General features: G+C 38.2%; 2 protein-coding genes across 2 annotated transcripts; one reads left to right on the top strand and one right to left on the bottom strand.

Annotated features, from left to right (window-relative positions):
* The first annotated feature begins 5,102 nt into the window (after positions 1-5,102).
* Positions 5,103-6,188, top strand: LOC143881483 (uncharacterized protein At5g01610-like). Its single transcript, XM_077384567.1, has 2 exons — positions 5,103-5,631; positions 5,870-6,188. Exon 1 carries the CDS (start codon positions 5,142-5,144, stop codon positions 5,622-5,624), a length of 483 nt encoding a protein of 160 aa, XP_077240682.1. The 5' UTR covers positions 5,103-5,141; the 3' UTR covers positions 5,625-5,631; positions 5,870-6,188.
* A 3,115-nt stretch (positions 6,189-9,303) lies between these two features.
* Positions 9,304-11,356, bottom strand: LOC143880813 (phylloplanin-like). Its single transcript, XM_077383792.1, has 2 exons — positions 11,136-11,356; positions 9,304-9,794 (listed from the first exon to the last, which is right to left on the bottom strand). The coding sequence occupies exons 1-2, from the start codon at positions 11,314-11,316 to the stop codon at positions 9,502-9,504; spliced, it is 474 nt and encodes a 157-aa protein (XP_077239907.1). The 5' UTR covers positions 11,317-11,356; the 3' UTR covers positions 9,304-9,501.
* Between the last annotated feature and the right edge of the window lie 3,892 nt (positions 11,357-15,248).

The following is a 15,248-nucleotide window of genomic DNA, read 5'->3' as shown; positions in this document are numbered from 1 at the left end:
AACAACATTTTATTTTTTTTGAAAGATCAGTATGGAACGACATGGAATCACAAATTAGAGTGAATGTGATGTTCCTTGATACAACTAAGGAGATTTGGGAAGTTATACGTGAAACGTATTCCTTTGATGCCAATATATCACGTGTATGAGCTATTTGAGAATGTGTTCTTGTTTTAATTAGGAAATAAGAGTTTGAACCCCTCACTGTCAACCTAAAACTTTTGGAAAGCCAACAAAAGTTTCGAAGTTCCTTTCGAGGCTAGCTTCAAAATATCATTCCGTTCATGGGAAAAACTAAATAGCAAAGAGCTCCCCTCTTTAAATAGATTGTATTTTCTACTCCAGTGAATTGAGATCCTCTTTGCATCTTAGCATTGAAGAGGAGACTGCCTTTCACATCTTTATTAACCAAAGGTGATGGTAGCAGAAGACTTGATCAAGTCACGTTGTGGGAAATTTAATCATAGATCTAAGAAGTATTGGGACATGGTTGGAAAACCATCATGGGCGAATCAAGAATCCTATTCACTTGACTGGAACAGTACTTCTCATCATGCTCCCATTAATAATCAGCAACACGGTATTCCAGCTCGTGATTCGATTGTGCATCAAGGGTGTGGTAATAGGAAGTGTGCACACTGTGGGAAATATATTCGTTCCTCTAATGAGTGTTGGGACAAGTTTTGAAAATCATCATGGACAAATTAAGAATCATATATAATTGATTGGGACGATACCTCTCAGCATGCTCCCATTAATAATCAGCAACATGGTATTCCAGCTTGTGATTCGATTGTGATCACCTGTAGGGAATAGGAATGCTTGTTAAGTGCAGTCAACAGTTTGTCAATCATCCATTCCCATCTCCAACTATTTTGGTACCTTCATGTAATGCCTCTCTTCTTGTTTCTTGTAATTCTTCCCTTGGAGTCATTGATTCGGGAATCTCTGACCATATGATGGGTGAGTAATCAATTTTCTCATTGTTTGATAAATTTGTTTTGAATTCTTCTGATACTTTGGCTGATGGATCATTAGCTCTCGTTACTGGCCAAGGAACGGTGTGTCCTGTAAAGTCCATTTCTTTATCCTTTGTCCTAGATGTTCCAGTTTTCCACTGATTTTTTTTTAAGTAAACTAATTCTCTTCACTGTTCGTAATATTCTCCCTTTCATCTTAGATAAAGATAAAGATAATGATGACGGTTGATGTTGAACTTGTAGTAGTGTTTTTTTTTTGAATGATTGGGAAGTGTTGCTCTTCATTCCATCAGTCACCCCCCAACTTTGGCATCTACTCATCCATCCATCCCTCTGTAGTTTGAATTTGGTAGATCTTGTTCTTTAGTCTTTTTCTACCTTAGATTGTGAAGCTTTTGAGTTAGGCAAGCATCATAGCATACCTTAGCTCCTTTTTCGGTTGTTCATTCTGAAATTTAGCGTCTAGCTAGAATTCAGAGTCTTCCAGATCACAAATATTTTGTTATTTTTGTGGATTATCATGGTAATATTCAATGGATGAAAGATCTAAGGGTTTGTCAACTTGATTAGGCGGTTAATGGAGAGATTTAGAGAAAACAAAAAGGACCTTCATTTGGTGTTTATTGATTTGGAGAAAGCATATGATAGGGTTCTCAGGAGTGTTATGTGGTGGGTCATTGAAAGGAAAAAAGTGCCTACTTTAAAATTATCTGGCACAATCTAGTATTATGGATCAAATGTCAGCATACTTCATAACAAAATGAAGTAGTTGAACATAATTGTCACCATCTCTTTGAATTTGCTATGATGCTTATTACTTAATATGAATGTTCCTAAGATTTAGTAAAGAGATATAGTGCTAACTGAATGCTAATGCGTTAATCATATGCCCTCCTCTATCTTGCATGAGAAATCTCCTCATTCAGTTCTACTCCGTGATTGTCTATCGTTTTTTGTTTACCATAAAGCGTTTGGTTTTGTTTGCTTTGTTCATTCTTTGAGTTCAAGTATAGATTAATTACCCTGTGTTTCTTTCTGGGGTACTCAACTCAACCCAACACAACTAAGTCTTTGTCCCAATCTAGTTGGGGTCGGCTAATGAATCCTTTAGAAATTTTTCATGAAGGTGAAAAGGTCTACCCGGCTCAAATTGACCAAGTCTAATCGTGACACTAGTTGAGTTCATCTACATGGATAATTTTCTTCCATTCTCTTCTATCCAAGGTCATGTTCTCTGTTATGTTCCTAGCCATGGAGTCTTTCCTCACTGTTTCTTCTACCCAAGTTGTTTTCAGTCTGCCCCTTGCTTTTTTCACTCAATCAACTTGACACGAGTCACTTCTTCTCACTGGAGCATCCAAAGGCCTACGTTGGATATGCCCAAACCATCTCAAGCGGTGCTCTCTCATCTTCTCCTCCATTGGTGCTCTCTCATCTTCTTTCTGGGGTACTTGTACTTAAGAAAGAATATTGTTGCCATTAATCCCATTTCCAAAAAATGTTTGTTTGTGAAAATATGACCTTTGAGGATAACTTATATTTCTCTAATTCCAGTGTCGACATACAAAATTAGTGTCCTCTTGTCCTATCTCGCTTCGTATTGTAGATCCCATGTTAGAGATTGTTGCCTTTTCTCCCTAGTCTCCACAAATTAGGTTGTTCAAGAGCAGTCATTGTTGGTTTATACTAGAAGGGAATGGATTTGATTCAAATCATCAATAGATCACCATCTGGCCAGAGAATCCTAAGCTGGACTCATGGTTTTAAACTTCCAGTCACGTGTCGGCTGACATGTGTTGACTCTTATGTGGACTGAAATATGAAGTTTGATTTCTTGCATATATACCGACATAACTAAAAAACCCATATATTCTGAAAATGCTTGTGCCCATTCCATTACTAAAAGGAGTAATTTGGAAAGTAAAAGAAATGTATGATCGTCAACTTTCAAAACATATGAAATGTCTATGTTTAGAATGAACGTGACTATTCTAGACATCCACAACTACTTTGTTAAACCATTATGGATGGTTGCCTTATGTGATAGCTTCCAAGTGTGTAGCTAGTATTTCTTGAAGTTCCATCTTAAATTTCTGTCATTTCCATTGACTTCCATAAACTTCCACGATGTTAGAAGATTTTAATATACTTCCATAAAATTCCACGAAGTACTTAACCTTCCACAGGGATCGCAGTTCGGACCGAAACCAAAGTTTGATTCATTTACTCGACTATACTACTTCCAATGTTCCTATAACTGTTTGTAAAGGTGAAGGGGTCTTGTATTCTGGATCCAATTGGTAGTTTTGTGTTCTTTGATAATTTATCTCCTTGTATAAAAAAAAATTACATATCTTTTTCTTCTATTAACTTTGTACGTGTTGAGACACTTTCTCATAGTTGAGAAGGCTGTGGATGATGAAATGTCTACACTTAAAACAAAATCACATGCGGGATCTATTTAAACTACTTGCAGGGAATTTGCAGTTGATTGTAGATGGGTGTATATACTTTAGTTTCTCCTTACTAGAACTATTAACAGATTAAAGGCTCGATTGGTTGAATGATTTAACTGTTTGGTTTATCAACTTTATTGAATGCTTTGTCTATAATTTATGCTGACAATTGGTCAAACAATTAGGTTATACTGGGCTTTTGCATCAATTGAATTGCAGCTAAAGGTATATATCATTATCCACAGAGTCATTCCTCACCATGTCTTTCGACATTAGTCACAAAAAAACCATAATTTCCACATGAACCCTAGCTTAGAGATGTTGAAGCTTTTGAGCTCTTGAAAAAAATTGTAACTTAGAATTATTTTTCTTTACCCCTTCAGAGTTTTCTCTTATAAACCTTTGTTGCAGCTGCGGCAAATATAGAATAACAGAAATGCATTTTTCATTTAAAACACGTCACATGGTCGATTCTGAGTGATAGGACAGTGCAATTCACAACAATAGTTAGCTTAATCAAAGTAAATTTCTCTAAAGTAGTATCGACTAAACATCCTTGTGAAGGAAATTTGATTTATTTGAGAGCATGAGTCCTTATGTTGACATTGAAGTAGATCAGTTCTCAAATGAAATTGAAGCTACCAGCCTTCTAAAACTTCAACGAGAATCCATTTCAAGAGGAAATCTGTTGACGGTCCTTAAGGTGTTGGACTCGGTGGGACCCAGTGGGGTCCTGCCTGCCTAGGTATTGGATTCAGTGGGACCCATCCTGGTATAGAAGGGACAGCCTTGTTTAACGCATTTCATTAGCTTTGGAGCTTTTTGGCGTGTTGGTTAGGTAACAAACAGTTGGAAGCCCATTCAAAATAGGGCTGTTTTATTCTTTTCATTAAACAATGTATGTTTTGGTCTTTTTTCTTAGTCAGGGTCAACTTTTGTACGAGACTACATGTGTTTTTAAGAAATAATGCATGCTGGTGGTAATCCTTTGTTAAAAAAAATCCCTTTTTAAAAAAAGACTAACAAAGGGGGTGAAAATGAGGAAATGGGGGTGGAAACACCATTACCGCGGTGATGCATTTGGATTGTCGGAATCAGGTACTGGAATCGGCATTTAAGAAAAGACTAACAAAAGGGGTGAAAATGAGGAAATGAATGTATAGAATAATAGGGAGGGCGGAATTGGAACCTGGGTGTAATAGATGAGTGGAAAATGCTAGAAATTTAAGGAATGCTAAACTAAAGGGTGCCAGTGCCAAAACCAGACGCAATAGTTCACTTCATCAAAGGGCATTAATAATCCAATGGGGGCGCCCTTTGCATCTGGTTTTTGCAAGGGCACCCTTCAGTTTAGCATTCCTCTAAAATTTTTATTAGAGTTTTTTATATTCAATTCACATAGGAATCCGAATAAGAATATGCCGAATTCAAATTTGTCTGCCGGCCGCATCATATTTTCCCTATCTTGGTTTCCTATCTAGTGTAATTACGACCATCCGTTTACACTAAAAGGGGTGGCCCATGGAAGAAAGGGGGAGAATGTATCATTTAAAATTCCTTATGTTGAACAGTCCAAATGCACGCTCTGCCTGGCCATCTACTAGTCCACGGTCTTCACTAGGTGGATCGATCTAGTGGTTGGGTGACCGTTAGATACATATGCAAAAGATAACAAAACCATACACAGAGAGAGAGAGAGAGAGAGATGACTGTAACAACCTTTCTATGGCTCTGGTTCTGGCTATGGCTAGTCGGCACGGCAGAATTGGTCGAACCCATATCGGTTCACAACACGTCGACGGCCTACGAAGCTCTACAAGAGTATGATTTCCCCATAGGAATTCTTCCCAAAGGTGCATTGGGCTATGATCTTGATCGAAATAGCGGAAAATTCTCTGCGTATTTGAATGGTAGCTGTAGTTTCTCACTTGAAGGTTCCTACAAACTCCGATACAAGTCCACCATCAACGGCTATATCGCCAAGGATCGGCTTAGAGATCTCACTGGCATAAGTGTAAAGGTTCTCTTCTTATGGCTCAACATTGTGGAGGTCGTGAGGAGCGGTGATGACCTTGAGTTCTCTGTCGGAATCACCTCCGCCAGCTTCTCGTTGGACAATTTCGAGGAGTGCCCGCAGTGCGGTTGTGGGTTTGATTGTGTTGGGCGACGGCGCATTTCTCCTTTTTGAATAGAGGGTACATCAATTTCCCTTCGATTTTTCAGTCTAAGCAGGAAACAATATACCTTGATATCATTGATCATTTTTTGAATCGTCTCATCTCAATTTCAAAAGCAAATTTCTTTTTCGGAAGAACTCGTATTGTCTTTTCTTTCTCCTTTTTTTTTTTTAAAGTTTGATTCTGCGTAATCCTTTTCAACATATTATTTCTGGTTTTGGGTATTTTATTTAAGATTCTCTTGATTTTGGATTAGAGTTGCTTTGGAAGGTCTCATTAATCTCCATCAGTTAGGCGCAAAATAAGAGACGAAAAGATAGAAACAGGCGGAACGGGCCAGTTGCCTGAACTTCATCTTCAGAGATTTTTGGGATTTCTTATTCACCACACGGAAGAATGAGGGCGGAGAATGGTTGTCCAACGGCACCTTAGTCTCTTCTTAGAATTTCTGTAACTAGTACTTGATTAGGCTTTGTTAACATGGTTGTTTCATTGAGTGGTGCCATTTGATTTTATTGTTTCTTTCCATTTGTGCCTAGGGTTTGCTATTGTTCATGGTTTGAAGGTTTGTTTTATGGGTCTCGCTCTCGTGGTTTGTTTTATGGGTCTCTCTCTCTCTCTCTCTCTCTCCCTGTTTTTTTTTGGGTTTGATAGGTAAGCTGGATTGAACCTCCGACCTCTTGGTTGAGGAAGAGACCTCTTACCAATTGAGCTAGAGCTAGAGCTAGAGGCTCAACCCTGGGTGTCAACTTTCTTGGAGATTAACTCAAAAAATAGAAAGAAAAGGGATGGGGAAGATGTTGGGTATGATTGTTTGGCAGTAAAATATCAGATATTAAGACCTAGTGGTTGAGTGACCGTTAAATAAGTTCTGTGAAGACTTGTGTACAAATCTAACCACAAGGTCAATATGTAGCAATTTTTTTAGGGCAGTGATGAATCGACCCCTATGTGCCTTTCTCTCTCCTCTGTGTTAGAGAGAGAAAGAGGTGAGAGAAAGACACATAGGGGTCGATTTAAGATATATGGGGTCGATTTATCACTCCCCTTTCTTATTCGAGTGTAACTTTACAAGAGCTGGGGTCCTATATTGTGAGCGCACAAACAACCAAGGAAGAGAGCTCGTGTTGTTGTTCATTACGTTGAAGAAGATGATAAGAGAAGAAGATGACAAGAGAAGATGAAAGGGGTTCCAAAGTAACCAATCTTGGGGAGTTTTTTTTGGTGCCAGTGCCTTCTACCGTGATAATATACAAGGGCCATATCCCTTATTTCTTGGTTCTGTTTATGCTCCCATCCCGCAACGCCATGAAATGTACACTCCCCGACCGTTACAGCTAGGCCATGTGGCCACTACCGTAACATCACTCTCACTTGGCTACATTGGCCTAGTGAATTCCACTTAGGTTTACGGCTCAGGGCCTAATTTTGCAATGTGGAATTGATTCTGGACTCAATTTGAATCTACAACCGCATCCCAAATACCCAATGTTGACAAGAATGGATTTTGGACTTAAAAATCCAAAACAAACAGGGTATTGGCTTTTCTAGGGTGTGGGAGTTCAAACAGGAATCACAAACAGGGTCTTAGGAATTACATTATTTCCCTTAAAATCATGGAAAGGAAAAAAATTCCCCAAGAAAAGTTTTGTGAAAAATATTTTTCTTGCAGTCCAAACAGGGCCTAATGGAAGAGTTTGTGGTTGTGGAGAGTTTTTTTTTCCGCTGTTTTTGTGTTCTTAAGGGAGGTTTTGGATGCGTCTGCTAAGTTATTCTTTGATAATGCTTAGGACCCGATAATGCTTAGGCCGGGTCCTGTTCGTTTAATATTATGCTAATGAATTTTGAGTCCAAAACCAATTATTTGACTCAAATTCTCATTTTATTTTGAGTCCAGCAATTGGTTCTGGACTCACAATTTTCAGTCCAACTTGTTATAGTACCATTATTCCGGCCCCCTAAGTGTAAATTCCTGGCTCCACCCCCTGCTCACATGCTCGATAAATTTTGCAGCTGGGATATTTTTCCCTAACACCTTACTTAGACATTTCTAAGTCCCATCAAACTCACAATGTCGATGAATTCCGCAGCTGGCACATTTTACCGTAGCTGAGGCATCTCACCATCCCTCACGTAAACTTTGTTGGAAAATTTGTTGAGGGTACTGTTGATGATAGAAAACAGAAACTTGTTGCTTCAAGGCGTGATATCACTTTCCTTAAGACAAGATTCGCCCCCACTAGTAGTGTGCAAAGGAGATCAGGGAATTGCCTCTAAGATACAATGAAGCCTAGTAGGAAAGCCCTACTAATGTTTGATGACGCTTAACACTAGCGGAATCAAACCCGAAATGCCCTTCCGAAATTTCAAGCCTTAGAGAAATCTCTAGATTCTGTTTCTGCAGAAAAAACAGTATCTAGAACAGTAAACAAAAGAAAAACAGTATGTAGAAATACTTGGGGATTTTTGTAGGAGTGTAGAAGAGAGTGTAAAGTCAGTCAGAATTGCCAATTCGATTTCTATATGAAATGACTGAAGTTTGCACATTTTTTATAGACCATCTGGTGTCTTTTTAGTGTGAAAAACACCTCTACAGAACACCTTTCCAGAATGTTTGAAATCTGACCGTTAGATCGCACCCATTGATATTGAATGGTCCTGATCGATTCTAGAGGTGACTGTTGGTTTGAGTAAAACCTCTCTCCAACCCAGTTATCGTTAGAGCAACCATCTATGGTATGGATCGCACCCCCTTGGCACATGACCGTTAGGGGAAGGGACACAACCCATTTGATCACACCCTTTGACCGTTGGAGTCATGGGCCCGTTGGGCCGACCGTTAGACCCGAACCGAAACGGGCCCACCGTTAGGCCCGAACCGAAGCCCAACCCAACTGAACCATTCGGCTTGATGGGCCTGCGAACCATTTGACCCACCCATCCGACCGGTCCACCTTCATCTTGATCCAATGGTGCAGATCAAATCTGGAAAAATTAAAGGCTCCAATCGCTCATCGCGACGTTGTGTACGTGCGAAGTGCAAAGTGCGTCAAAAAAAAAGCGCCACTATGCGTCCTATAGCCCATTGGCCATTGCCCACGCCGCGCGCGCGTGTGCGAACGGTGCGTTGCACCGTCCCGCGGGTCCAACCATGGGTTCAACCCAATGTGCAATCAACAAGAGTTAGAAAAGGTAGTGCTTTATAAGCCCTTCTCTTTCTTGTCTCTCATCCGGTACGAGACTATCTTTTCAACTACACTTCTAAATCCTTTTGTAAAAGCAAATATTTCTAAGAAAATATTTTCTTTTTCCCAAACGCTTTTGATAAAACATTTTCCAAAACACTAAAACATATAATATACATGATTTTGAAAATGCAAAATCACTAACAAACTTTGCCCGCCAAACATACAATTTCAAGTGCTGTTTTTCAAAATAAGTTCATAAATCTCAAAACATTGGGAGCGCCCCCCACATGGTAACCATAGAAAGCCATGTTGTTGTAAGCATTCCCTTGACTTATACAGTAATAAAAAAAAGCTTTGTTGCTCGGTAAATCCTACTATCAGCCAATACGAGCGGCAGATCGATTAGGTATTCCTCTAGTCTAAATAATGAGAGCTGTTCTAGAAACACCATGTTTTTTTCTTCAAATTTATTCATAATAAATATGTGTTACACAGACTCATATAAACTACAACATCAAACACAGTTGATCTTATTTATTATCCCCTAAATACAAAGAAGCACTAGGAATGACATATTGATAACTTAACAGACCAAATACACTCGGTCTTTTTTATTCCCTTAAAAGCAAAGAAACACTTGGAATGAAATATTAGAGCTTAATCTTCTTCTTCTTCATCATCAAGCTACTACTGCCAATGCTTAAAGAACACCAGGAAGGAAGTTGAAACCGCCTGCGCCAAGGTTGACGATGCTGAGAAGCCCGGCGAGGGTCCTGGTAACAAACTGTAAAGGCGATTGAAGAATTCCGGTGCTCGGAAGAGCGGAATTGCAACTAGACAGAGGGGTATTGACTACCAAATTGCAATTGTTCAGGAGCGACGAAAGAAGCATCGTGATCGGATCGAGCAAGATCGAAAACACTCCGGACCCATTTGTGGTTGCACTCGAGACCACCGTTTTGGAGGCCCCACATTGTAGTTGCACCAGGGCATCTGAAAAAAAAAAGGAAAATGATGGAATTAAGTAGAATACTACTTCATGGGAAATTTTATATCCTCTAATTCAATTTGAAGAAAAATGTTCCATGATATACATAGGCCATGTTTGGCAACCATGATTTTTTTTTTCTTATGTGAAATTAGTTTTTCAAGTGGTGAGAGAGGGATAGGAAGGGTGAGAGAGACTTAAGAAAGCATGAATGAGTAGAGGGTGATGACTAGAAAATAGGGGAAAAAATCATGTTTTGAGTGGAATTTTTTGTTTCCTTATTTGTCAGCCTTTTCTTATATCCTCTCTTCACTCAGTCCCTGTCGTGTCTCTCCCTCTCCCACCCTCCCTCACCATTGGGTAAGTTAATATTTCTTGGAAAAATAATCCATGGTAGCCAAACATGCCCATAATCTGTGATTGGAGAGCTAACAATACACTACAGATTAGATGTTGTACTACTTCATAGCAAATTTTCTCTTCTATAAGAACGTAGTCACAAATATTTGCATCCGAGAATTTCTCGAGAAGTGTATATCATGGGAAACTTTAAATCTTTTGATTACTCTTGGGTTCATATCGGGAAAAACTAGAAAAAATACTGTTAAGAGATATATGGATACTGATGTTGGCACTACCATGTTTTATGATTTTATAATTGCACAAATGCATCTTGTCTTTTCTTTTTTAACTAGTTTTTGAGAGCTTTTTGGGAACTGTAATAACCTCTGACAGCTGTTTAAAAAATAAAAGACAAGATGAGTTAGTGCAATTATAAAAACATGCTAGTGCCAGCATATATAAAAATATAAAATCTAAGAAAAATATAAAATAGAAATATCATAAAATTATCACGACATGTTTGCGATATTTTTCAAAGTAAATTGTAAAAATGAAAAAATCATGATATTTTAAAAATCGCTGGATTGCTTTGGGTTTTTGTCATTTTATCAAAATGGTGCGATAAAGTCATGATATTTTGAGAAAATCAGAGATATTTTTTACTATGTCTAATAACCATTTGTATGAAAATATTCAATGATACACATGATATATGGTTTAGAGAGCTAAGAATGCAATTGAGTCATTGATTTTCATTTAACACTACATAACACTTAAAACATGGAATTAAAATAAACTACACCATGGGAAATTTTCTATTATCTATTGTGGGAAAATGTTGTATGCTATATATGATGTGTTTAGAGAGCTAACAAAGGCAATTAACTCATTAATTGCTATTTAACACTGCATTTGGAACATCTAACATGTTTATATCTAATGGTATCCGATCTTCGAGAGTGCGATAGATGAATGTTTTGATGATGGGTGATTAGATTAATTACTTGAAAAAGCGGGGGTTGCTTGGCCATTGGTACCCATGTTACCATTGGCAGTGCAAAAAACAGTGCCTGAGATGTTAATCAGGCCGAGGAGGCCCCCTAGGCCCCCGAGTTGGGCCTGGGCCATCGGCACCGCCACTCCAACTAGAAACAAGGAAAGAAAGAGGAGAGATTTAGACGCCATCACTCTTGATTATGGGTTGCAACACAACAATGTAGTTAGTGAAGTGCAATTGATTTTCTATACTGCTATGTAGCTTGTGTATTTATAGGGGGTGGGTTGAGGAGAGAGAGAGAGAGAGAGAGAGAGAGAGAGAGAGAGAGAGAGAGAGAGATTTTTTAGCTTTTTTTTATGGTTGCTTTTGAGTAGGGGTGTCAACTGATCCACTTCGGGTCGGATCCACCTATGTCATAGTCACGATCCATTTAAATTCCTTATCGGTCGGGTCGGAGTCTGATTGTTCTTCGAATCCTACTTTCCACGTTATAATCACGATCCATTTTAATTCGGACCGTCCATCGGAGTGTCCTATTATGTCTCACTAAGCTAAGTAAACAATTAATTTTTTGAAAAGAGATAGAATGGCAGTCCATTATTAGTGTGTCTCTATGCATTTTCTTCAGCTAAATTAAAATTTTATTTATGTTTAATCTATGTGTATAATAATGCTTGTAAACAATAAAACTAATCATTTCAGATCGTGACTATCCAATGGGCATCTGTGGCGTGCCCATACACAATTCAAAAATTTTCATATCCCAGATTTCATGATCCAAAATATGCCCATGGATCCTATTCATATGTTTAGATCCTGTTCATTAACGTTCGGATTCGGACGATCCATCGGACCATCTGGATCCATTGACACCCCTACTTTTGAGCCTTTTATTGTTGCAGCTATTTCTGGCCCTTCACTTCATCACATTCTCAAGTCTTTGTATTTTGGCAGTATCACTGAAGTTGGGGGAAATGATATATTCTTCCCCTTTCTTTCTCGGCCACCCTCTTGTAGTGTAAAATACACTACTGGGGGTGCCACAGGGAAGAAAGGGGGAGAATATAATCACTATCAAAGTGTGGAGACTTTTGCATTAAGCGACAACTGGATGCTTTCGCGCATGCTCTTAGATGAAGGAATGCAAGATTGTTCTGTCACAAAATCTACACTCCTTTGCTTTGATATTGACACTCCAATTATTTTAGACTTCCCTTATATATGGGCTAAGCCAATGAGAGAAGTGTGTACTAAACAGACTGTTACCCATTTCTAGGGTTTGAATTATAAACTTTTTTTTAGGGATTTGCTAGGCGATTTCACGAGAGCCATTTTGTGGTTGACTTTTGCGGAATAGAACAGCCACCTCAGATGAATTAAATGAATAAGACAAAATCTGCTAAAAAGTGAGCCTGCGTGGCTGTTCTCTCATGCAAAAGTCACCGTGAAATGGCTTGATCTGTGAAATTGCCTAGCAAATCTGTTTTTTTTTTTATGAACTGATTTTTCTTACTTTTGTACCTAATCACATCTTGGTTACAAAGAATGTCATTTCAATATATTCTTAAAAGGGGTTATCATAATGAAGTCCCTATAACATTTCTATATTATAAATAAACCCCCCTGATTTTGACATTATTTCAAAATGCACATACCTGAGAAAGAACTGAAGGGTTTAGCTTCTCTTGGGGAAACCCTAAATGGGACTCGGTCGAATCTTTATGGGTCACCAGCCTAGGATCATACAAATCAAGTTGCCATTGATCAACGGATCCGATCATGTAAATAAGTCAGATTTAGGCCCCACTAAGTGTCTTTTAGGAAGGAGCCTAAAAGTGACTTCCTTAAACAATTTACAAATTATAAGTGCCGAAGATTTTGGGTAGTTTGTTTTTAGCTTTCCCCATCAAAATCCCAATTGCGTCATTGCATTCCTCATCACCCTTTTAGAAGCATTTTAATCCCACAATCTAAAGCAACTCTCCTCCCAATTTGCCTCTCTCCAACGGCACCCAAATTCAAAAAGTTTCTCTTGGCCTCTCTACTCTTTTCAACCTATAGGCCTGTAGTAGAGCCATTGCAAGTTGTGCCTAGGAGAAAACTAGCCTCCTACTAATTCAAAAACTGCACCAGAGGTAGTGTTAGTGTGTAGATACTTCTTTCAGTCCCAAGACAAACACTTACAGACAAAACCACTTACATTGCAAGTAGAGAAACTAAATGCACTCTTTTGTGTTGAATTTAAGCATGTGATGGCGTGTCCAAATCTCCCAACTGGAATTGGGTTTCAGAGATTGTGACTGACGAGTTCGAGGAAGGCCAAACCAAGCACAATTAAGTAGGCTTTTTCCTTGAGCTCTTGAAGAATCCAAATCCTATTATTGCGGCAAAGCCTAGGTTCAGCTAGGTTTGAGCCTCTAGCTCAATGGTCAAGGTTTTTTTCTCCAGCCTGGAGGTTGGAAGTTCAATCCCAGCTTACCTATCCTAAAAAAAAGGAATAGTGGTAAGTAGAGTTTGGTTGTCAACTGGTAGAGGCAGTGATAGCGGAGTGTCATTGCCAATATAGAGAGAGGAGTGGAGAGAAAAATAGCAAGGAGTGAAAAAGCATCAATCTCAAGAAAATCCAAGCAAAAAACCACCTTTTGCTTGGATTTTGTTGGGAGTTTGCCGGCATTTATGTCACCAGACAAGCATGAGACAACCAGGAGACATCTGTGGTAGTCTTCAGAGATTTCATTACTCTGATGGTAACTAAACATGGGATTTTGGTGATATGGCACCCAACCCAAGTTGAGAATTTTAGGCCCTTTTGTCAAAAACTGATTATTGGACTCAAAATTTAATTTTTAGAATCAATTTTGGACTCGAAATCAGTTCTTAAAATACAAAACGAACAGGGCCTTAATTTTGAGTACAATAATCAACTTTGCACTCCAAATCAATTCTCAAAATAATATGATTATGGTCAATTTAGAAGAAAAATAATCATAAATTGAAGTTCCCTCTAAAAAATCAATGGGTTGGTTCAAGTCAGTTTTCTCATGGGCTCAAAAAGTAGGCAATTTTACAAATATTTTTTTCCTAACTTTTCCATAAAATTCCAGCAATCCAAACAGGGCCTTAGTGAATAGATGCTTAGTTACTTAAGCTTTTGTTTTGTTTAACGTGACTTTGAGTAATTAGGATCCGTAATTTGGACAGATATGATTCAATCTTAGTCTTTAGACAATTTGATCTTAATGCTTATTTTCATTATTGGATCCTTGGAATGTTGTACCTACTCTCAGACGCGATTTTTCTCAATGGAGTTTAATTCTTCTTCAATTCCTTTTTTTCTATCTGTACAAATCATTCGATTCGAAAGCTTCTCTATAAGATGAAGACTCATCAATTTTACTTTCATTATCATTCAAAAAAAAAAAAAAATCAATTTTACTTTCATTAAGAATATATAAAAAAAAATCTCTTGGCATTGATAAATGTAGTCTAACTAAGACATACTCAAGGGAAATTTCATTTCATTGCTGACTGAATCACTTTATTTATTTACTTTCAATAACTTGATTAACTTGCCAGGGTTTTCTTGTATCTGAAGATTCTTCTAAGAAATGAGCATCTCTGATTTCGACTACTCCCGCTAATCCATTATCATGGTGAATCGTAAACTCTTAAGAGTACTTAGGAATGTACATTTGATAATCCTATCGATGAGTTTGTCTCTAGTCCGACTACGCAACAATCCATTAGCAGCTGATTAGCTAAAAGAGTTAACATTAAGAGGATACAGTACATCAACCTTATGTCCCAAAAACTAATACGACCATGTTTTCCCATGGAAACCTGACAGAATGAAAGCGAACCCTAAGGTGAGACACCGAGAGTAAATTACATATCATAGTCAGCCGCATACAAAACATCTATTAGAAAGAAATTAACATCACCGACTACTACACACAATTGGATTTATCATCCATTTTCAAGAATAAATAATCAAAAGGGGGTGGAAATATCATTTCTCCACCTGTAAATGTTCGAAAGTATGTTCAACAGGGAAGTGGTCACTAGGCCCCCACCATGGATGGGTCATCAGTCTAATTCAATTTCGTTTGAACAAAAATGG

This window comes from Tasmannia lanceolata, unplaced genomic scaffold (genome assembly GCF_043159265.1).
Source record: "Tasmannia lanceolata isolate RefF3 unplaced genomic scaffold, GAP_Taslan_0.1 ptg000007l, whole genome shotgun sequence".
In the NCBI taxonomy this organism is placed as follows: Eukaryota; Viridiplantae; Streptophyta; class Magnoliopsida; order Canellales; family Winteraceae; genus Tasmannia; species Tasmannia lanceolata.
This window is presented reverse-complemented; position numbering and strand designations above follow the sequence as displayed.

What these genes read in the sequence shown, in the direction of transcription:
- LOC143880813 (XM_077383792.1), bottom strand. Translation starts at nt 11,316, where the DNA reads ATGGCGTCTAAATCTCTCCTCTTTCTTTCCTTGTTTCTAGTTGGAGTG. An exon ending in AGCAACCCCCGCTTTTTCAA is followed by an intron (nt 9,795 to 11,135) that starts GTAATTAATCTA and finishes TTTTTTTTTCAG; the next exon opens with ATGCCCTGGTGCAACTACAA.
- LOC143881483 (XM_077384567.1), top strand. Translation starts at nt 5,142, where the DNA reads ATGACTGTAACAACCTTTCTATGGCTCTGGTTCTGGCTATGGCTAGTC.